The sequence below is a fragment of the Drosophila elegans genome, unplaced genomic scaffold (genome assembly GCF_018152505.1).
Source record: "Drosophila elegans isolate 14027-0461.03 unplaced genomic scaffold, ASM1815250v1 contig_814, whole genome shotgun sequence".
NCBI lineage: Eukaryota > Metazoa > Arthropoda > Insecta > Diptera > Drosophilidae > Drosophila > Drosophila elegans.
In genome coordinates this window covers 4,118,040-4,143,165 of record NW_024546167.1, presented here as the reverse complement: position 1 = coordinate 4,143,165, position 25,126 = coordinate 4,118,040, and the positions used below count along the sequence as shown (strand labels likewise).

At 38.0% G+C, this 25,126-nt stretch overlaps 1 protein-coding gene across 4 annotated transcripts in view; it reads left to right on the top strand.

Moving 5' to 3' along the window:
- The window catches only part of LOC108134499 (pneumococcal serine-rich repeat protein), a 64,450-nt gene that overhangs the window by 6,853 nt on the left and 32,471 nt on the right, over positions 1-25,126 (top strand). Inside the window, exons 1-2 of one of the 4 annotated variants that reach the window (XM_041710597.1) lie at positions 3,942-4,957; positions 6,053-6,206. In XM_041710597.1, coding sequence (XP_041566531.1) covers positions 6,152-6,206 — 55 coding nt within the window. In that variant the 5' untranslated portion in view covers positions 3,942-4,957; positions 6,053-6,151. Of the gene's footprint in view, positions 1-3,941; positions 4,958-6,049; positions 6,207-25,126 lie in introns of those variants that run through there. The other 3 variants (XM_017254824.2, XM_017254825.2, XM_017254823.2) reach the window with 3 other exon arrangements.

The window sequence follows — 25,126 nt, the reverse complement described above, 5'->3', positions numbered from 1 at the left end:
CTGCATCCGTCTCTGTCGTGCGGCTTTGCCCTCTCTTTCTGCCGCCTGCGATTTGGCAAACTTTGGAGATCGTCCCACACAAATACGGCTGGAGCCTCGGGCAATACTTCAACACACCTTGACTTGCCCCTCATCAGCCAACCTGGCGGCATTCTGTGCTATCTTAACTCTCCGAGTTGTCAACTGTAGTCACTGTTGTTATTTTATTTATTTGTGGAAGACACAGCGCCCTCTCACCTTGCCCCAGGTAAGCCTTCGCTCCGCTGCTATTTTCTCCCGTCTGGTTTTTTTCATTCTGCGCTTTTTCACATATTTGATTCATTGATGTACTGCGTGGATGTCGTTCGTTATATGTGGACTTATATATGTATGTTTGTCGCACGAATATATGGTCTGCACCCTGAGAAAATATTCATTTCGGTTAAACATGATTTGCTGTTGCTGGTTATAAGAATGTGATTTAAAGACCCAACCGGATATACTGCATTAATATATTATATTACAATTTTTATTTACTTGGAGAATTCCCTTATAATTCCTTTAATAATTAGTTTTAAAAAACTAAAGTCTCAGTCATTAAAGTCAGTTAGTGTTTCCAGCCACCTGTACATCAATGATTTATTGCTGATCTACAAGTATTATAAAAAGTAGTTGCCAAGTAGTTGAGCAAATTGTGCAATCTAAAAAGTGTCAAAAACAACAGCAGACTAACACTTGTCTCCAAACTAAAAAACATATCAAGTCGCGTAAGGTATCAGCAAACTGTGCAGTTACCGCGAAAGCTTGAAATGTAGTATTAGTATTTATTACAATTAAAATACAGTTTTATAGTGGCTTTAAGAATTTATATACATTTGTCTAAGATACACTCAAGTTTTGTTGCCTGCGTATGTCTGACGGATTGATAGATACGTATCTTATTATATTTACCTATTTATCTAACCGAAAGTTGGCTGTCATTTGACTTTTTGCCTGGCCAACATATACGATGCTTATATCGTTTATATATGAATATACATATGTACATATGAGCGGCAGAAATGTATCTCACAGATACTTGAACGAGCCAGGCTGCCTTTTGTTCTTCTTGGCAGTTCGGAGAATTTTTTTTGCGCTCAAGCGAACTTGCAAAAGATCACAGACCTTCTGACCTCTCGCTCTCTCGCCGAGCGCCCTGCAAAAAATAAATATACGAGCAAAAAAAAAAAACAGACCTGAGTTGGGGCTGCCAGAGATACAGATACCGAAGTACCACAATATATGCATGTCCCCTTTGCCCCCATGCCGCCCCCGCGCCCCCTTGCCACCCCCTCCGCCGATGTCGTCGCCGTCGGTCGCAGAGTTCTAAAAATATTTCGCCGCCAACTCAGGTCGCATCGTCGGTCGTCGGTCGTCGCCGAGATCCCGTCATGGCCCGGTCGCCTCTGTTCGCCTTTTTGGTCTCGTTTTGGGTTAAGTGTGCGGATCTCGCATCTGTAGCCTGGCTATATATACGAATGAGTCCATACCTATATATTTATGTATATATTTCTTAATATACCCTGGCACAGGGTAATACCATTTGGCCCATAAGATTGCATTTGACACTCTATAATTAATATAGTCGAGTTTCTAAACCTGTAATTTTCCAAGCTCAAAATCTTTGTACTTCGAATTGTTTTTCTTGGAAACATGGAAAAGAAAACCATAGAACTCAAAGCTGTGAATAATGAGTTGTTTTTGTTAATATTTACATTTAATTTTTAATCAAAACTCTTTGCCTTGACCAATTTTGCAAAATACTTTAATCCAAATACTATTTATATGCCGCATTCACTAGCTTTTAAATTGAGAGAGGATATTTAAGTAAACTATCCTAAACACACTAAACACTATTTATATGAGAAAGGAAATTTAAAGTATTTCACTTTAAAATAGGCTTATTTTTAAATGAAAAGATCATTCCAAGAGGTAATAAGAAATTTATTAAATCTTAACAGTTTTAGGCTGCCAGCTCCTGTGTTAACTGTAAAAGAGTAACCAACAACCTATTATTATTGTAAATACCGATCAATTATTGTGCCCTTGAAGTGTACCTAGAATTTCGGATTATTAAATGATTCATGCGATATCATTCCTTTCGTTTGACGTCTGTCTGCGACTCTTGAGGTTGTTCAGGTCGTCCAGCTTTGAGGCAAATCGATTTCGATTTGCAATGAAATTTGTCTCTCGATAACGAAAGTTTCCGAAGCGGAGGAACAAAGGAAACAGCGATTTTTCATTAGAATAATGTGATATGGGCAATTAATATGCATATGTTTCCTATTCGACCGTTTGTTGGTTTTGTAGCGAAGTTCAATCGAACAACAACTGGGCAAATAGGAAAGTGCAATGCAACACCGCCAGACAACAACGAAAACAGCAACAACAACAACAACAACAGCAGCAGCGAACAACTGCAATATGTCTGCTCCACTATCGCCCTGTCCCGCTTCCACGCATTGCCACCCACTCCCCACCTCCTTTGTTGGTTTTTTTTTTTGTGTTGATTGACGAGTGACGAGGCCAAAGTATCAAATGGCCAGCGACGACACAGATATGCCTCCGTATACAAATACAGTTACATAGCACGCCTACACTTTGTTATCCATCAGAAACCTCCTCCCCTCACACCTACCCTCCCCCCTTTCGACCCTTTTTGAGGTCTTCTGAAGTTGTAAAGTCGCTGATGTTGTTCATTCTATGACTTTATCGCCGCTGCGCTTCTCTGGCTCTCTCGCTCTGTCGTCGTGCCAGCGCATTCCCACTGCCACTTGAACTCTGACCAGCTGACCTTCAGTGAACCCTTTTCGATGTGTGTATGTGTGTGTGACTGGGGGTGTGGGCGATCGGACAGGAGAGGGAAATAGGCAAAGAGAGCCATGGTGTTCGGACCGCAGAGCATTACATACAGTGGGCTCAACAATGTTGACTAAAAAACCATCATCCAGTGAAACATATTCAATAATCACTGTACTGATAAGATCGGTCTACAAATGGCCAAAAAAAATTGATGTAAAGTAGTTAATTAATAGTAGTTTAAATTCATACGCCAGAGACACGATTTTTTCATAGCAAAGAATATACATTTTTTTTTAATTATTCAGTTTTTTTCATAAATACTCTAATCCAAAGCTTAAACACTTGTCGCATGCGCACGCCACTTCACTGTACTGATAAAGCACCACCTAATTTCTCTTAGGCTACGCTCTCTTCGTTTCGTTTGTTTTGCTACACAGCTGTTTTTCCGGCTCTTCAATGGTTGTTCGTTCGCCCGCTCTCTTTGACCTGCACGTGTGGCCGCTTGGGGCTTAGAGTATCTGTTGCTTTGTTGTTGTCTCTCGGTTTCTTTTTATACTCTTTCAGAAGGTTCTATAAACTTCGACATATTAACCGAATTAAAAAAAAAATTTTTTGTTTCCGGCTTTTAAAAGTTTTGTTAGATAGAGGTTTTTATTAAAGCCTTTTTAAGTAAAATCATTCAAAATATAAAATAGCATATATCTTACTTTTTAGTTTTGCAGTGCATAAAAATTCTAAAAAATCCTAAAAAATGATTACCCTATAATGTTTATATATCCTAATTTGTAAGACAGTGCGGTACAAGATTGTTTTAAAATTGTACGTTGTTTTAGAAAAAATTTCTTGGAAAAAATTACTCATACGTACTGTTGCCGATTTTGTAGTGGAGTAGTCCTGGTTTTATGTTGAGAACGGTTTTTTTTTTGTTCAAATTTATAAGTGACATACGAATCGAATAAGTAATTTTTTAGAAAACTTTGCGACTTACAAGTACTAAAAAATAAAATTAATTTGTGAGGGCATTAGAACTTCGGCTCGACAAAACCAGTTCTCTTCTCGTTTTGTTTTCTTATTTGTTGGGGGCGCTCTTGCGCTATCTCGAAATTGTGTTCAGTACGACTTCGTTCGTGCGGCGGGTAACTCGTGCGAATGCGAAAATAAATAACAAAAGCCGCGGTATTATCAGTGATCAAGAACTCAACGATCGACGGATTGACGATCAACGATCCCGAGCCCAAACCAAAGCGCGCGTAAATAGAGAAAACACAATTCAAGAGGATTGATAAAAAAAAAGCATACAGAAAACGAGTGACGGAAAGAGTGCGAAAGTGGAGGCGTTGTGTAAAAATGAAAGATTAAAAAGTTCAGAAAAAAATGCGCTTACGCCGGTCGCAAATCACATAACCGTAACGGTAACAGTTTTGCCAGGAAAAAAGTGAGGAATAAATTCACAAAAACGGTGCAACAAATCCCAGCTAAAAATAATCCGCAGAGAGATAAAAAATCACTCTGACATTTTTTTTTTTGGGTTTTCGCTTTTTTACAACAAACTCACGTGTCTAACGACACTTTGACAACACAGATACAAATCTGTTTGCGAAGCTGAGCACGTGACCACCAATTAATGAATGAGACAGTACCAGAAGGGAGGGATAGATAGAAGGAGAGAGCAAGAGAGCAAGATAAGTGATAACGCCGCGAAGGTAGAAATCCCGAATCTTATGCAAATCGAGCGACAAAAAGTGAAACGCAAATAATCAAGTTTAAAAGTCAAACGTCACAAACCAAATTAAATAAACAATGCTTTAAAAGTTCATAGCTACAACGCACAAATGTTGTTTGTGAAAACAGTTAAAAGCAAAGCTATAAAGGAAATAAGTTTTAAGCAAAATATAGGCCAGAACTAAAAAATTTTAAATTTTGTAGCTTAAAGTTTTGTAGTTCTATGAAGTACAAACTAAACAAATAAATACAATTAATTAAACAAATACAATTTAATCGCAGTAAACGTAAAAATAACACTTTACACCTTCTCTAGCCGAGTGACAAATAGGCAACAATTAGTCAGTCTGTCTCATTATTAAGTGTGTTTAGCAACAAAAAACAACGAGCAATCAACGTCAAAATAATCAAAAAGGTAAAAATAAAATTTCAAAATGAACTGGAGAAAAATCCACTACACTCTCACAAAAAAAAATCATTAAAAGACATAGAGACCGAACGAGAAACAAATGCATAATATAAATGCAAAAAGCTGTTTAAATATTTGATAGCCAACCGAACGACCTTAAACTTTTCCTTTGTTATGTTCAAGCAGAAAAGGTTAAAGTTCCGATACAGTTTTAACCAGGTCCCAAACAAGTTAAGTTCTCATTTTGGAGAGACGCTAGTATTTTGATCTAAATACTTTTTTTTGTTTTACCAGATTATTGTTTTATATATTTAAAACTAATCACTTTTTTAGTGATTTCGTTTCTTATGATCTGACTTGCCAAACTATTCAGTCAACTATTAAATTTGTCATACAAAAACGTTATTGTACAAAATTAATAAAGAATTATAAAAGATTAAACATTTGGCGAACATTTTATTGAGTATTAAAAACAATAGTTTTAATTTATTGTTTGATTTATAGCAAAAAGATGATTTAAAAAAAAAAGAGACCGCGGGTAGGTGCGAGGTGAAAAATATAAAGTCGTTTTTTAATGATAAAATTAATGATAAAACTTATCTTAAGTGTGAACTCTTTTACTCATTTCCCTTTTTGTGTCACAATTGACAGCCAAATTCTGACAAAATCATTATGGCAGTATTTAGTTTTATTTAATTACCCACATCCCAAAAACAAAAAAAAAGAATGGCAAGCTTACACTTAAACACCAACAATTATAGTCGAAACACACACGCGGACACATTTGACAACCAGCAAATTAATTAAGCAAACACCCAAAGACAAGCAAGCCCACAAAGATACATAGATACAAAAACTACATAAAGCCATAATGATTACCGTAGCTTAGACAATACGAACAGAGATAAATTAGCAGCATAAATGGTCAAAACAACTGAAACGGCTAACAAAACCTGGCAACTTAATTGAAGAAGTGGTCAAGCGTAAAGTGTTAAAATAACTTTATAAACCCCATGATTTGTCTTTGCCGCATGTCTCTCTCCGCTTTCGTATTTTACCCACTATTTATTTCCTGCCTTCACTTCGATTCACTTGCAGCAGCCAGCAGTGCGAAAGAGATACCCGCCGATCGCCAGAAAGAGAGGGCAAATCGAATTGGTTGACGACCGCGGAGGTTTGACAATATGTTGAGCCCCCATAATGAAGGAAATTGATACGGAGACAACAGTAGTATGGCCAGCCTGGTGTTATTCCGGTAAGTCATGCCGCCTCACGGCCCCCTGTTTATATTCATTCGCTTCCCAACTCCAAAATGGAGTGCTTCGTAGCATTATGACAACAATAGTGGTTCGGGGAGAAGGGGAAAAGTTGTTGAAAGTTCAGCTATCGCTTTACGCTATTATTTGTGTGTCGCTCTTAATACCCTGCACATTGTTGGGTCTTAAAACTGATCCATTGATCTCGAGGACCTTTTTGGAAATGCAAAGAATTTTCGAGTGATCTTCATATATTTATTTTTAATTTGAACACTTAGCTAAAATTTTGTTAGCTTCCGTTTAAAGTTCCCACAAAAACTAATTTGAAGTCATGACCAATATTAAATAAACTCGTTTTTCAGTGAAGCGTTTTGTTTCTAAAAAAAAAACCTAAATATATATTTTAAACTATTTGCCGGCTTTGTAACTGGAAGTTATGACTCACAGGGTATCGCAGAAGTTAACTAAGCCCCACGACTTCCCTGCAGCATTTCTATTTGTTGTTATTCATTTTATTTGTTATTGTGCGCTTTTTTTCGGGCTTAAATTTCTTACTGCTGTGCGCTGAAAGGCCGATGGCCATTGTGGTTTTGGTTGTTGGTGCTGTCAACGCCTGGTCAGTGAAGTTGTGGCCTACTGTTTCTGCTGCTGCAGTTTATGATCAAACGTTTTATGTTTCTACCCTCCTTGGCTTGTGTTTTTATTAAGTGTTTTTCCCGCTGCTGCCGTAAATTTGTCTCACCCAGACCTTTGCCTTTGCTTTGGGGATTTATATGTCGCTTTGTTTTTTTTTTTCTCTCTCTTATTTATATTGACATTATTTATGGGCGTGTGACACTTTGCTGCTACTCCGTGATAGATTAATTAGATTGACTAGTGTTGGTCGGTTTGGTTTTTTTTTCGCTCCGATCTTTCGACGTTTCACTTGCTCGGGAGTCAAGTATTTGAGCCATGATGTCATGGCACCGTATCTTGTCTCACCTTTGACTTTTGCTTTTGCTTTGGTCACTCGCAGCCAGCATGCAAAAACGAGAATTTCTGTTCGACATGCACATTGTGAAACACAAAAAGTTATAATGCCGAAACAACAATATACACAGAATCGGTAAAAAGTAAAAGGCAGAACTGAAGTCGCGAAAAATAATTATCGAACAAGTCACCAAACCAGGGAGAGAATCGGGTATTTTTATGACGTCAGAAATGGTTTACCAAGATGTTTTTAATGTTCCACAAGTTTTTAGCGATATAATTATTGCGGTCTTAAATGATTATTAAATGTCTTTAAAATATAACTATTGAAGAGTTCGCTGACGCACGAGGTTTTTTTATGCCTTTTCTTATCTTTTAAATCTGATCTCAACGTCGATTTTTTCATAATAATGCTAATCATTAAGAGATTTATTGCTGCAGGCCCTGTATAATTTTTTAGACTAATTAGCATAATTTCAATTTACATTAAACTGGAATAAACTCAATTAATCGGGAATTCAAACATTATTGTTCTTTTATTCATTTTTCGATAAAAAAACACTCTACAAGTAAAAAGGTGTTTAAAGGGAGATTTGAGGATAAAGAAGGATAATATTTATGTTATTTTTTAGCAAACTGTACCTGAAACATTTTCGCAAACTCCTGTTGAGTGGTCAACCTTTTGACCATGCAAAAAATCTGGCTAAAGCCGCTCCCAAATCGACGAGTTCATCGAATATTTCTGTGTGTCAAATTAAGCATTCAGCATGCAAATTTTCATTAAATAAAAGTAAATTCCCCTCCAAAAATAAAAAGGCAACCGCAATTTCAATGCGTCTCTCGATTTGAGTTGACTTTGACCGGCTCCTCCAGCTCCTCCACTCCAAATAAGGCAAACGGGAAGGGACGGATGCGGAGACAAATGAACGCCCAAATGGCCGACAAGTGGCGATAAATAAAAAAAAAACGAAACGTATCGAGCTGCAGCAGCTTTAAAATAAAAATAATCAGAAATAAAAATAAACAAGCAACTGATGCCGAACAGCGGCGAAGACGACGACGCCGATGATGATAATGATGAAAAAGATCGCTCGCCGGGCAAAATTAAAATGCAAAACGAGTCAGCACCGAAGTCTCACCGTCGGGAAGTCGCCGAGGAAAGGGCAACCAGGCTAATACTGAAGCCGGCAAAATATACAGTAGTAGCTCGAAATAAAGGACCTACAATTGGTATATAAAAAAGTGTGTCTTCTGAGATGGATTTCTTTTTCCTTTCTAAAGTTGGTATTTCAAGATACCAAATAAAATGTAGATTTATTAAAGCCCAAAAGGGGAAGTGAGGAAATATTTTTTAAGATTTAACAATGTACTTCTATTTGGACGACATTCTAAAACCAAATAACATTTAAAACTATTGGTAAAAAACTATTTATCAGACCGTTGGGCATTGTTAAACATGTATTAGGAAATACGTTTCAGTTAAAAGTATATTAAGATAATACTAATACTATATTTAAAAAAAAATGAGGATATTGTGAAGACTAACTTTATAAACTTCTTAAGTCCAGACTTTTCTTTTGTTTTTTTTTCCTTTTTTGTTACTATTTAGTAACACTACTATGGGCTTAAATTCTGGATTTCAATATTCTAAAATCTGAAAATTAAGTCCTTTACACTTTGTAAGGATTCACTGTACCCACATAATATCAATTTGAGCAGCCCGAGCTGCTGGCAAAGGTTATAATGCATCTCCATCTTCGCCGTCGATCCGCTGCCGTTGTTCTTGTTGCCTTTTGCGCTTTTCACTCGTTGGCACTCCGCTCAGCTTGTTGCTGTTGCTTTTCGCTTTGGCCGGGGCCTCTTTTTGTTTTTGCCTGACTTGACTTGACTCCGAAACCTTTGACGCGAACTTATGCCCTGCGAGTGGCCATGGAATGTTGACTTGCTGTCTATCTGAAGCCGAGAATGGCGAATGGGAAAGAGTCGCAGTCAGGCAGAAATCAGAGGGACCACGAAATGATGAAGTCGGGGTAATAAGAAGCCACCGTTTGCATTAATGCGATTTGTAAATACACTGCACTCAGGGTTAAATATTTTACTATATAGATTCTATATAGGATGCTTTTAAGATTATTATGCTAGATCGAGATAAGATTTTATTGCTAGCTCATAAAAGTTTTTTTTCTGCTCAGAACAAAGCACAGAGAGTTAGCCAATGGTACTTAAAATTTAAACATCTTAATACATTTAAATATCTTAATACAACTTAATTAGAAAAGGCCCTTAATTAATTTCAAGGTTCCTATATATAAATAAAAACTATTAATTAAGCCACCCTTACTTTAGCTAATCTAATGAATTTTTGTTAAATATTTAAATGGCTTGCAGTCATTTTAAAAAAAAATACATTCCTAAGTAATTTAAATTAAGTAATTTTATTTAACTTGCAATCTCGGCAGCTTGTTAGAAATTTCTATTAAAGGCATATCCTTTTCGAAAGGGCATCAGTTATGTGAATTAAATAATGCTTTTAGGTCCTCTGTATGCTTTATATGCCGATGGCGTGCAGTAAGTCGCCAATGACTTTAAAGGCGACTGCGCAGCAGCTTCACCCCTTCTGCCCTCCGCTATATCCCCCCCCTTTAGCCGTACTCCTTTGGTAAAGTCATCCTCGTATTTTTTATGTGTGCTCAACTTTGCACTCGGAGCAAAGTCAAAACGACTTGGGACACGCACACTTGTTGCTCTTTGGCATTGGAATTGCCTTACGTGGCATGCAAGTTGAAGCACATTGCACGTTGCACGTTGCACGTTGCGAGTTGCTGCTTCTGCTGCTGCTGCTGCACTTATTTATTGTTTGTTGTTGCCGTGGTTATGATTTGCGATTTTTTCCCGCATATCGATGGCCACTTGGACTGGCTGCCATCTCCCCTCTGTCTTTGCCCCTCCTAAAATCCCTCATGCCCCCTTAGCACGGTAGCCGCCGCAGGGCGCAATTATGCCACTTGTCGGAATTTCACTCAGACTGAAGAAAAAAAAGAAGAAGAGCAGATAAAGTCGACGTCGCGCCGCCGCAGTAGCTTACCCTCTTTCCTTATTCAAGTTGAGTTGGGGTTTCGCTATTGAGTATATAGAACAGTGGTCACTTCCTAAATTTATTGACGGACAACGAAATAGGACATATTTATTTTATTAAATTGAATAGAAATTAGATAATATTTTATTTCATTGTTGTTTCCAAATTGACAAATTGTCTTTTATTATTTACTTAAAGTGCTTATCGAATTTTAATCAGTAGTTATTACTTCGTTGTATTATTTCCAGATATAGTAGGTTTCAAAAATTAGCTTTCTAAAAAAATTACTTAAAACCAGCTCTACTAATTCAATTCATTCACTTTTAAAATCCTTTTAGTCCACTTAACTTGTTTAGAAATGAATAATTGTCCCCTGAATTCAGTACTCGAGACTTTACTGTACCCGGTACTGGATATGTGCGGATTTAAATTCATTTGTTTTGTTTCTGTTTCGGTCGCAGCTTGCGAGCCTAGAATCGCAAATGAGCAAAACGTGTAAATTATACGCGTCGCGGTCACAGCCCAAAGCAAATAGCAAAAAAATATCGAAAAATTCCGCCTGGTTGCGACCCAAAGTAGTAAGGTAAGGACCGAAGGTACATACTTACTTACAAACAGCGACACTTATGTATGATTATTGGCTACCACTCAAGTCGTTGGAGTCGAGTTCAGTCAAAGTCGAGCTCTCAGAGCTTAGTTGTTGTCACCCAATGTGTTCAATGGGTTTTGGGCGACACTCCCGCACAACCAAGCGACATTTATTCATCAACCAGTGTGTAAGAGGTGGTAAAAGCAAGCAAACGATCGATTCTTATCGGTTTGGGCGACAAATCGATAAAATAACTCCCACATCGATATTAGATTTAGCTTAACTTTTTAACGTTTTTAAAAATTTCAATATTTTTTGACTTTTTATTTCTTGTTTGCTTTTTACAAACGTATGAGCTTTAATGAATACAAGATACTAGCAGCACCTCTCATTAAGGTCAAACTTTCAATTGGCAATTAGTATTGTTCCCAGAGGCAACAATTAACAAAGGCGAATGGGAATTGACCATTTCACAACATACATCTAGTTTAAATTTAAATACATAATTTTATTTAAGTTTATTATGCTATTTATGATGGCAGCGGAAAATATTCTGTTATAAAAGTGGTTAGATCATGTAAATGTTGTAAACGTGTGAGGTCTGAATGATTTAGCAATTCTCTTTGAGCTCTAAACAATATTACACTTATAAAAATAGTTTCCTTTCACATGGTTGGAGAAGATTGAAAATTGGTTTGTGGTCTTAACATGACTAAAGAATGTTTCCCAAAATTTTAAGCGTCTCCGCCCCATTATTATTTTCCCCTCGTTTCTCCCTTAGTCCACAGCAATTTTTTACTTAACGTCCAATCTCAAGAGTTTGATCCCTCCGCACCTTTTAGGGTAAAAAGCCAAAAATTCATCAATTTCCAGTGACCTTTTTCTGTATTCCGGCTGCTTAGCTTAGCGATCTCTAATTGGATAGTAATTGATATTAATTAAGCAATATCAAAAGGTCTCTCCTTCTTTCGGGGTCTGCGCTTAGCGATGGTTTCTTTTATTTGTTGTATAGTTCGCTAAATACCTGCCTACACATTCTCGTCAAGAAGCAAAATGGCAAATAATTAAATAATAACAAATAAAAAACGAATAAGTTAATGGCATTTAAGGTTGGTTGTTGTTGTTGTTGTTCTGATGAAGTGTATGTGTGCAGCTTTTTACATTAACAATTGAACTTGAACTGAGCTGCCGTATGGGCAATAACGAAACAAAACGAAATACGAAAAAACAAACGTTAAGAAAAAATAAACAACGTTAGGCGCCCATAAATTTCAAGTGTATCTGTCTCTCTTTATTTTCGCCTGTGTGTGTTTGTGTGTGTCTGTGTTAACCATGACTGTAACAAATTTAACGAACGTCATTGAAATGCCATGAAAAAAGTCCATGTAATTGTCAAGTCCAAGAGCGCGCGAAAAAATTTAAAAACAGAAAAAGTAATACACAACTGGCGCTCAATAAAATCAGCAAAAACAACAATACTACATGCAAAGTTTTGCGCCTTGTCCATTAAATAGGTAGCGAGTCCAAGCCTCAAGTTTTGTGTGTTTTTTTTTTTATATTTATTTAAACTCACATACCACAAGGTTGATTCTCTCTTCACATAAACCCATATAGACTATACACATATAAAGATACCAAAGTGTAGCTCCCAAATAACAACAACAAAGGACTGGCAACGCTTTTAGAATTCAATTAAAAAATCATTGAGCGACGCTCGCGCCCTGCTCAAAAGTAAGAAGAATAAGCACCAGTTGAAATTATAGTGCCAGGAGAGGATCAGGGGGGAATATCGAGGGGGTTCGGGGCAGGTCAGACCAAACGGCGACGATCATTGGCGCAGATATTGACAAAATGTCGCAACGTGAGCAAATTATTGATGAGTTAGCAGAAACAAAAGAACAATCACTCGATGCGTGCGTAAGAGCGAAAGGGAGGGGACGACACGACACACCACACCATATACATAGTATAGGATCGGGGATTGGCAAGTGTGTTGTGTGTATCCCAAAATGCCTTTGCTTATTAACATTTTTTCACAATTTGTGAAGAGGGATATGCACGGGCAGCAAAGAAGGAAGATCGGGTGTGGGACCTGCAAACGACCTCAAAAAAAACTGGGCTCAAATCGGGAAGTTTGGAACATGTGGGAGTACCCTATAAGTGCATCTTATTTCCCTATTAGTGACTAAATATGGAAAATATTCAAGACTAGGTAACATAAATCGTTTTCTTCGATTCTATGATTCGCGTACCTAATTAATGATTTAAATTTTGTATAATTTACATGTTATACCAGATCTTTATCACCTTGAACTTTTAACGAACTCAAAGATATAAATTAAGAATTTTCATGTGTCTCTCAGAGCCTTGTTAAATGATTTCATTATTTCTTTAGAGAACATTATTGAATAAAGATGATTATGAAATCCTGATAAAATACTAGAACTTTGGGCCCTAAGAGTTAAACTTATTTAATCGATTATCCTAAACAGATTAAGTTTAAAAAAATCGTATTTCTCACTCTCTGGTGGAAACGCCGTAAAGATCTTGTCAAACTTTTTACGGCTTTTTAAGAATTTTTCCGTTTCGTTTGTCCAGCTTTGCGTTGTTCGTTCTGTTTCTGTTACCTCCTTCACGATGCGCGTGACCCCAAGACAAGCGAGCGAGACTCGGGCAAACACTTTGGGCCATGTTTCTGCGCCGGCCTCGAGTTGGCTTTATGACACCCAACACACAGACGCACACACAGCACAACATCTCGATGGGCTCTGCGAGTCTGTTTGATTATTCAATTTGAAAGTTATTCATTATGCGATCACGTACTCGAAGCAGCCGAATTGTTAGCACAGCCCTGTCCGCAGAGGTCAACGCTCGGAGCCAGAGTTGTCAATCAGTCAGTCGCCAGTCAGCTTGGCCAAAAATCTTTTACCCAAATTGAATTTCTGACACATTATTTATCTGCCAGCTTTTTTTTCGAACGTTTTTATGTAGCCTCTAATGAAGTTTTCACTCGGTCCCTCGCTTTTTTACGACCCCAAACGTCTGTAACCTCAAATTAGTTGCCGATAGAGTTGCCACAGTGCCATCGTTAAACGCTGCAGTCGGACAAGACGATTTCCTGTCTTAAGTCTTGTCCTTGCCACCGCAAATGACAAAAAATTAACAGACTCAAGATCCGCGATCGGTTTGGCTTTGGCCCCTGCCTTGGCATCTAATCTTCATCATCGGGATGTAGGCTCGGTCGAGAATAGAAGATGGCAAGCTGTAAAATTGCCATTAAATAGTTGCCGTTCCTGTTGATTTTTATGTTCTCGGCGGTTACACTGAGCGAATGAGCAGTCTTAGCTAATTGTGTGTAATAGCTAAATAACAGAGTATTTATTCTATTCTTTCACATCCCTTATTAAACCACACAATTAAAAGAATAAGATGATAAGCTGCAAACCTTATAGTGGCACATAAAAAAATATAAAAGTACCCTAGGCTAATATAACTAAAAACCAAGGTCAGTGTATTGCAGTTATTTGCAGTGCAGTTGGTTCACCTTTTCGATTTCCTCTGGCGCTTTCTAAACTATTTACACTTTTGCCTTCTGCCTTCTTTAGTTGAAGTTGAAGCATTATTTTTTATGTTTACTTAGCCTCCTTCCAATCCTGCGGCTCCTCCTCCTCCTGCCTACTTTCGGCATCTGCTGATGATGTCTCAATTAGTTGGTCTCTTGTGGATTTTTGTGGCTTGCCCGAAGATCTGCAGGAACTATTAAAAACGTTGGAGCGTGTATAAGTGTATAAGTGTGTAAGTGTGTAAGTGTTTGAGTGGCACAACTTTGCCATTTCACGGGGATCGTTATCTTCTGGCCGGATATTGCGAGCATAGTGATGTATCTAGCAGATAGTAATGATATCTTGTGTACCTCGTGCATCATTGTAGGCGATCTTCGCCCAGTTTTCTTAGTTCACATTCCGCTTATCATCTGGCTGCTTGTAAGTGATCTTTGGGTCTGTTATCTAACTGTTTGGCAAAGTTTGCTTTAAGTTTTGAGTTTACTGAAGATAGTAAATTTACTTGGATGGACGATTTATATAAACTTTGTCAAGGGTCACTTGTCTTTAACAATAAATATGTGCACGCCCTCATTTGGTCTTATTTTTTCTTATCATTAATGACAAGATTATGATATTATTAAATTAATTAGTCTGTAATTAAGATAAACAAGATATTAACAAAGTTATGAAAATAAGATTAATCGTTTATATAAGTTTTACTTTAAATACAATTTTAACGTCATTATTATAAATATTTGAACACTCTGTTAGCTTAAGTATGATTTTTTCATAATTTTCTTTATAAGTCACGAGTTCCATTGTATATTGATATTCTATAAAAGTGGTTAGCATCGATTTCTCAGTCTTCGCAAATTTCACAAATTTTGATTGGTCTACTCTGGCCATTACGTATGCCCTAACTTCCATTTAAAGAACCTCTACGAACCTTTTAAGGACATCCACTAATAGTTCACACACGCCAGGATCTGCTGGCTCTCCACTCGACTCCAAATTCTAGGCCCGACTTGAAGCTCAGGAGGCGCATTATGCAAACTCTCGTAACTGTACAATATGCATATGAGGGGAGACGGCCTAAACGTTTATTGTTTCCCCACCTTTTTGGCGAATTTTGGGCCTGCAGCATAATAGTTCAATCACTTGTCGCCTCAAAAGCGCATTCATCTCAGTCAGCCCGGCCGGACTCACCGCGCCTTTCTCTATTTGTCACAAACACCAATTTCGTGTGACAAATTTGTATGGCTCGCCAGTTCGGTTGGCAAACGATCTCTTTGTGGCTTCTTTGGCGTTTCGTTTTGGGCCTCTGTGATGCCAAATATGGTGACTCCTTCTACGAGGAGACCTGCGATGGGAGTACTTTATGCCTAGATATGTGAGCAGACTGCGAGTATTCAAATGGGCAGACGAAGACGATGACGAGGAGGCGGGGTTTGGGCCAACTCTCTGCTGCCGTTGTCTTGTGGCAGTTTGTCGCGCATTTAAAATGCAAATTATCATCATTATGATGGGCCATCATCATCGCCATCATCATCATCGTTATGATCATCGGCCGACAGCCTCCTGCCATCTGCAGACTGTGCGCGGAATTGTTGTTGGCAAATTATTACCTTGGCCAAAGTCATAAACATTTTGGCATGTCTTCACGTGCCACGATCATCATCATTACCATCCCCATCATCGTCGTTATTGTGTTGATCAGGCAACAGCAGTAGATTGGTTGGAAAGAGCAGCACGGGGAACGGGGACCTCAAAGTCAGTCATAAATTTGTCACAAAAATATATATACTTACATAAAGTGTGCCCAGTCTTGGGTCCCTGTTTGGGCCAGGGTTTTGTGTGTGATTTGTCAATCCGTCATTGAAGCGCCGTTGTTTAGTCTGGCGATTTATGGAGGAGTCGTTCTCTTTACCTCGCTTCCTCAATCCTATCCATCAGCAGTGTACTACAAGGTAATGCAACTTTCCATCTTTTTAACACGGTTAAATAAAAATAAAATACAAATTAGTAAAATGAATACAACATAGTAATTATAACAATAAATCAGTAATAGCAATAACAACAATATAAGTAATAATATAAATATCTTAAATTATCAAAATAATTTGGATATGATATCAATCTATTTTGGACTAGTGCAATAAATATAAGCTCAGCCTTGTCGCACAAGCATAAATATTTAAATATCTGATTGCCATTTAATGCAGTATAATATTTTTAATTTTAGCATCTTAAGAAAGTAAAGTCTTTTTGACCTGTTGTTCTTTTTTATCATCCCTTTTTTCACCGGTTTATTTTTGCCATCCTCGTGCTGTCATTGCTTCCATTACTTCCATTATGCTCGATCTTTTGTCTGACCGAACTTATTCGCAGTCTTTATCCGACCCTCCACCCGCGCTTTTGTTGTTGTTGTCACGCGCTGCTATTATGCAAATATTGAGCTGTTAAATTGTATGGTGCACGCGTTATTTTTTTTTAAGTCTTTATTCTCGGCGCGGTAAGGAAAGAAAAACGATCAAATAATCGACAAAAATTAAAGACACCATATAAATCGCTGTTGTTTATGTTGTTGGGTATCATTATAGCCATTTATATTGCATAAATTACAGCGTTTCAATCTTTTGTCATTTGCAGAAATTGCAAATCAATTGATCGTTGATTTTGATGTCAACGTTTTCTTTGCTTGGGTCTTATAAGGAAAAGAAGAAATATACTTAAGAAAGGAGTGATAAATGACCAACTGCCTTTGGGTACAAATTAAAGAATAGAGATAACAGTTTTAATAAATTTGGTTAAACAAAAAATGTAATATACAAAAATAATATGCGTTTTTAAAATTATAAATAATTGTTCGACTTAATTCATTGCGTTGAGATTAATAAATTCAATTTTTAATTTCCAAGAAAAATTTAATTCCGTTCAATTTTTTGGAATGAAATTATCAAGGTAATTTAAGTTTCCTTGCAAAGATTGTTTTCGTGGAAATTAAATTTAATCAAAATTTAAAATGTTATCACTGTTTGCTTTAGCCCCATCGTGACTTTTTTAATGTAAAAATAATTTAAGTTTATGACAACATGAATAATAATATTCCTTACAATTTTTTTTTTTAATAACTTAGTAATTTGATTATTTTTTGATATTTGTTACAAAAAATAAAGCCTGGTCTTTTTAGCTCACTTTTTACAGTGATGGCTGTAACATTGACCCACTGTTAGGATTTTCAAAAACAAATATTTTGATATTAGTTCTTAATCATAAGCACATTATTGGTGTGTTGACATATCCCTGACTCACTTCGCTCGCCCCGAGCTGTCGATCTTTTATAAATTCTTATCTGACTCAGAGGGTTCAGCTCCCTCGACAAGTGTGTTGACCTATTTTGTGGTTAACCCTAAATGCAAGCGATTTCGCCCCTTCCCCTCAAGCTCCCCCTCCTCGTCCCCCAAATGTCCACCTCAAGTGGCATTGCAGCACGTAGTTGGAAATAAATGTATTCTCTCCCTTTCTCTCCCCACCTACACACGCATTATATACCTATATACATACACATACATATACAAATGTATATATATATATATGAACTCTGGTGAACTGCTGAAAGCAAAAATGAAATGGCGACAAAGGCAAAATGGCAATATCAATCAATTCGAGGAGCGGGAGAGAGATGCAAGAAATCTAAAAAAGAGTACTCTCCAAACGGGGGTGTGAGAGGGCAGAGCAGAGGGAGAGAGGGAGAGAGAGTCAGCGGTCGTGGACATCGCGGTTTTACTGTTGTTGTGTTGTTGTTGTCGTCGTCGTCTATATTTACACTTGTGGCCTCTTATCAAATGGCAGCGGCGCAGTTGACTTTTTTGACGTTTGTGTATACACTCTCCACGGCTGATGTTGTTGTGCATTTGTTGTTTTTGTTGCCGCCGCCTGGCTGATCTGTGTACTATGTATATGTACTCTCTATGTTGTTGTTGCTGTCGCATTTTGTACGCGTCGACCGCTGCTTTGCCGCTTTGACTTTTTGCTCTGCCATCGTTCCTTGTTGTTGTATTTTATTTTAAATATATACACATACACCAATCTCAACTCGGGGGCAAAATGGGAACAGTCGACACGAAATGAAAAACCCAACAAATACAGCCAAAATTAACAAGAATACGAATGATTTTACACAAGTCCAAAAAGGAGGCTTCTGGTATTTCCATTTCATTTTTTGATTGATAATTGCGAATTCAACAGAAACAGCCTAATCTCATTTTAATTCACATAAAGATGAAGCGATTAGTAATTAATTTACTAACATCATAGTAAATTAAATTGAAGTTAAATAAAACTGCTAACCATTTGTGATTTTCAAGAATTTTGAAAGCTCTTCCTCTTAAATTGCATATCAGTATATCTTATACTTATATTGTTTTATATTACATTTTGTAGACCCTTTTTCTTGTTTAAAAGGTACTTGTAACGGACCTAAGAAATATATTTTCGGAAGCCTATATCATTCGTACTGAAACCCCAAAATTTGAGTTCTTGCCCCACCCATGCCTATTTGCCTGAACCGTATTGTTTCGGTTGGGTTTTGTTCCACTCTAACCAGACGAAGTCGCCTTGTGCGATAAGTTCGTGTGCAAAGGTTTTGAACTGCTTGAACTCGTTGGTACACACCAGTCTGATGGCAAAACGGCAGCAAATGTGTATGTTTCTACATATAAGCCCCCATATTGACGTACAATATGTCGACAGAATAACCCATAAACTTGGTGAGCAGGAAATTATACTATTTGCTGCCTTCTGGGCGATCGTGTTTAAGATTTATAATTGCATATTAAGCATACGCCAAGTTAGCCGACGGGGGTGTGGAATGACATGCAAAGTGCTTTAATCATTCAGACGATTTGATTGGGTTGGAAAAAGATTGCAGATGTTAAGTGCCAGGTCGTTTGATGAGAAATACAACCGTTTTTAAGTAACAAAAAAAAATATTTTCTGTAATGTGTTTTTTGTAGATGTTAAGCATACGCCAAGTAAGCCAAGTGGGATAAGCAAATCTACACATATATCATATTAAATGCTGTTATATTTTTTTGTGTTAAAATGGATTAAAGTGGCTTAGAATACATACTCGAATTTCAATGACTAACACAAAACACTTCACAAAAGACCTCCTCAATGAGTGTGATTACGTATACGCAACGTTATCATCGTAGCAATCAGCAGAGACCTACTAAAATGGAATTGATATGAAATAGATTTCTATGAAATAAATCCAAATTAGTGTCAAGTTTAAAGAACACACAAATTCAACTATTTTGATGCCTTCAATTCAATCTCCATTTTACGTGCGCTCTAACCTTGCGCCATCAATCTTTGGCCTTAACTGGCTTTCAGCAGCCTTACGGATGGCCACCACAAACACATTAAACAAGATGCGGATGCTGCTGCAACACTCCAAACTTGTTAACAGGACAGAGCACAAGGAAACACGCCCCAAAAAGCACTCACTTCCCCCCAAAACATCCGACCCATAGTCGAACCAAGATCAAGTCCAAGTCCCAGTCGCCTCCTCATTCGCTTTGGCCATAAATTTGTGGCGAACTAAGCTTGAACTCGTATGAAATTTATGTGCAACATGCACCGATTTTGCCAGCTATACATTACAAATGCTACACATGTTATATGGAGATAGAGAAACATATAGACGGATGCTGACAGAGAGCCAGATGCAGAAAAACTGAGAGAAGTTCCTTAGCGGTTTCTTTATCGCCCAATATCAATCAAGTCGGCTAAAATTCGTTGCACATTTGAAGATTCTACGAGCATTGAGTCTGTCTACTATATAAAGTTCAGGAGTATGTGACTTTTATCGACTCAAAATCCATAAAAGAACCCGGACATTGGCTTTAGATTGTCTCTCTTTGGCAGAACTTGAAGTTGGATTTAATGCTGTAGATGGAATACCCTTTGTTCAGTTATCACTAAGGAAAAAAGAATGTTGAAAATAATTTTCAATTTATATATGAAATAGTGAAATATTTTTAAAAATCGTTATTAACTTAACAGAACAAATGAGATATTTTTGAACATTTAATTAGAAAACCATCGATTGATTTAAACTTGTTTTTGGCATTCCTCACGCTATGAACTCCCTTTGCCAACCTTATCCGCCAAGTAGCATATGAAAGCACTGTTCCTCACCGAAACTTTTACACTGATATAATGGCAAAAGTTGGGCAAACAGTTTTAGTGGCGCAGTCGGGCGACTGGCTCGTTTAATTGCTGACAAATTTATAGAGCGATGCACATTAATTCGCTGCGCCTAAAATCACAGAAGTGCATTAGCCGGAGACGAGGCAGGAAAGAAGTCGCTGGTCGTGGCTGGTCCAACGCCATCATCACCATCACCATCACCCGTCGCGAGAGACTCAACCTCAATCCCAAATGTGCAGCCAATGTGCAAATGTTTCTTTTTTTTATTATTATACCACTGCTGCTGTTGATGGTGCTGCTGCTTTTGCCGCTGCGGTGGCTGCTGCTGGGGTCTTGCAGCTTTCATCTAAAACCAACAGCGGCAGTCATAGCCAAAGCCAAAGCCACAGCTCAGCTCCAATGCTGGCGGCAGACACGATCTGCTAGCCCCGGCGCGGCCCGTTCATTTAATTATCGAATTTAATTAATCTGCACTTGATTTCCTCGCCTTAGCCCCAGACTCGGACGGGAATCAAGCCGCTCTGTCGGTCTCTATTGCACCTCCAGCTCCAGCACCAGCGGTCTTGGCAGGTGCCTTTGAGGCATGCGCACATCTGGTTCCCCTCCCTTTCTCATCGCAGCTCTTCGGGTCTCGCTCTAACTATCATATCGGCATCAATTGGCAAATTGTTTTATACATTTAATTTTTATACCCCAACATTTCCTTTGGTATATATTTAATTACCCCAAAGTCAAACAGTTTGATGATTTTATTTAGAAAACTTGAAAGCAATATGTTTTATTTATCGTTTGAAGTATCTATTAAGAACTGTTTATTTCATTATAATCTGGCAGATAATTATTCAAAAATCAGTGCCTACTTTATGTGGCACATATATTTCCTACTAATCGCTTTTAATTTTTTATGTAGAAAAAACTTCGGCCAAAACAGAAACATGCTTGAAAGTGCACACAACAAAAATTCATTGATTAAATTGACTAATAAAATAGTAACAATAGAATCTTAATTTTACATAAGAAATACGTAAGTCATGGGCTATTATCAAAAATGATAATGATTTAACCACATAAAATGGTAAAACTTGCCCAAATAGTGAAAAAAAAATATTTTTTAAATTAAGACGGCTCTTATATGAATTTATTAAGAAAATAAAATATCCGATATTCTTAATTTTTAATTTAACCCAGTAGGTTCCTATATTTCATTACAGTTGCTGTTTGAGTTGGGAGGATTTCGACATGACAACCATTCAAGTAACGAAAACAAGTGGCAGACATAACTAGTGATCCTGCAGCTTCATAAATCCTAGCCCAGGAAAATAATTATTAGCGAAAAGGCAACTGATGGGTTCAATGGGGTGGCGAGGAGCAACACCAGCCACATTGTTGGGGCTGCCAGTGCGGCCCACAGAGGCATGGCGCACACGCGAATATGCAACGGAGCAGCAACATTAAACATGCAACGCAGAGCCAAGAAATCGGGCGAACATCTAGTAAATTTATGAACCTGAACCTGGGCCACCAGACGCCGACGGGGAAGGTTGAAGCTGCTGGCGGTGGTGGTGAAGATGGTGATGGTGACGGTGATGGAGAGTGGTGGGGAAATCAAGTAAAAATCAAATTAAAACCAGAGCAGGCAAGCACGAAATTTCTAAGGAAATTTCACCCCGTATGTGGCATGCAACAAGATGTTTTTTTTCTTGGTTAGTTTACTTTTTTTTTTTCTTCAATTTTTTGTTCGTTATTTTTTATATTTTTTTTTTTTTGTTGGCTTGCGGTGCGCCTGGTGAATGACCAAAACCAAGCCGAAACCAAAACCAAAACCAAACTAAAACCAAAAGCGCAGCAAGGCGAGGCGAACAAGAAGCAGCAGGAGTGAGATAGCGACGACGACGCAAGAGAAGAAGATGAAAAAAAAAACCTGTGCTAATTATTATTTAGAGCTGGCCTGGCAGCAATCTGCACCAATTTAACCAAATAAGGCGCTTTTAGCGGCCAAATGCATTGCGCCGCCTGCATTGCATGCAACCATGTGGACGGGGTTGGGATCGGATCGGATCGGATTGGATCGTTTCGGAACGGATCGGAACGGATGGTACGGTTCGGTTTGGTTTGGTTCGGTTTTGTATGGTGCACTCTATGGTAGAGGTGGAGAAATCTCTAGCCAAAAGTTGAAAGGCCTCTTCTGACGGCCTCACTGTGCAGTCGACTGTGTGTGTGGATGTGTGTGGATGTGTGTGCATGCTGTGGCGGTGCACCTGTTTTACAGGAATTCAGAACCAGCGTCGTTGTCGATAATAAACTTTAATGCTAATAGTGGTTGTACATCATCTGCAATGGACCAAAAAACGACAAGGTGGGGTCTAGTGTTGCGAGCGTGACACGATAAATGTTTACTAATTGAAATTTTGGTAGTAGATAGGTCAAAAATGGCTATCTACAACAAATTCATATCCACATATCGTCAAATATCTCTTCAGATCTATTTTATTGGAACGCTCCTCGAAAAATGCGTATTTCTAACACTTTAAGCTTAGCTTAGAGATTTAAAAGACAAGTGTGGGTATTATATCCTTAAAGTGTCTCATACAATTATATTCTTAAGATTACAAATCTTTAAAAGGTAAGCCACTTTGTAACGTTCCCATAGAAGCAGAAGTTATTTAAAGAATTAATTTCGCAACAAAAACGTTTGTCACTTAATTAACGTGGTCATTGGTTATGACTGTAGAAAGCCATTATTTAGTTCATTCCTTTTAGGGCAGTCGATTCTTTTTAAATGAGGATATCAAATTCCGAGACATTTCTATGGCTATATAGACCGTGAGTCACGCATTTATCGCTTACTGAGAGTTAAGCCTTCCGCTCGGGACGCTAGTTCTGACACTTGTCTTTAGCCGAGCGTGTTGAGAGGTTGGGTAAAATCAAATTCCATTAAAGCAATTATGCAGTCCGAAGACATGGGCCAGGCAGCAGCAGCTCACCTCAATGAGAAGCGCAAAGAGAGGCGCGTCTTTCATTCACACACACACAAACACACACACACACACAGGGAACGGGTACCAGTTTGTCCAGTTCAAATGGCAGAGGTGTTAATAATTTATGAAATTTTTCCTTTGGTTCTTGGCCATTTTTATTTTTTTTTTTTGTTTTTTTTTTCTTTGGCTGTCCGTTATGGAGTCGCAGAATGTTGGAAGAAAATCATTTGCCATTTCCGTCTTGCGCGCCGCGCTCTGATTTGATTTGAAATTTCAATTTACCGTGGACCTGTGGGGAACAGTGTCATGAACCGTTAGATCGCGTTGCCTGTTGCGGTTGTCCATTGGTTTTAGTTGGCGTACGTTCCAGTTCCCTATCTCTGAATTTTATTATTGGATTTTGCTAAAGCCATTTCTAGGTCTGTCACTTGGCGATTTGACTGGTTAATCAATTAATAAAGGAAAGTTGGGGGGTATGTTTACCCTTTATAAAAACCAAAATATGGAATTCTTTTTTCTTTATTTAGCTTGCTTTAAATATTAAACATTTTTGGTGCAAGCTTTGAACTTGAAAATTTGACCATGAACCTAAGAATTAGCACAACTTTGTGTGCCACTGAACCTTGGGAATTCCGCAATCTGAACAATTTGGTCGTTTTGTCGTTATTTGTGTTCCGGTTAATTTCCACACGCCATTGTTGTGGCAAATTGCGATTCCCCCGAGATTGCTATCCCATAAAGATAAGAAATAGGTTCAACAGATATGACAAATCAAAAAATTTATACGATACGGCAAGCTGGGTAAATTTCGGGCAAGCCAAATAAACAGTTAGATGGGAGATCTCTAATCTCACCCAATGTGGCAAACAACAATTGAACTGGAGCTCCAGAAAGCCATACAAAAGGCCAGGCCAAATATTATCAGTGAAACGCGCTCCACAATCTTCAACACCTTTTGATGATCTAATAAATGCGACATGATTTTCAAAAACCACAAAAAACGACCCAAAGAATTGAGAACAACAAAATAGAGAGCAAGGGGGAAACACACACGCTGACGAAAACATCGTGAACCATGAGAAGGCCATATACGAGTACTAAGCCCCCTATATAGGAATACATACATCATCATCGTCGTCACATCATCATCATCATCATCATCATCATCATCATCATCATCATCACCATCAGCATGAGGAACATACATATATAGTTCAACTGGCACTTGGACAAACAAGGCGATAAGACCCCGCGACCAGAGCACAACACTTGAGATACAAGAAATCACGTAAAAAGGAAACTGAAACTGACTTAAACTGACTGAACCTCGAGCTGAAACTAAAGCAGCGCAAAGCGATGCAGATACAGATACTGATAGGCCATCATAAATGTTTATCTATAAGAAATGTGACGAAAAAAGAGCGAATAAAAAGGGTGGAATGGGAACTGAACTAACTATTACAACTAGGAATAGGTTTACCCCAAAATAATCCATCTTTGCAAAACTATAATCAATCTGGAGTTATAGCTTCACAGAATTGGGAAA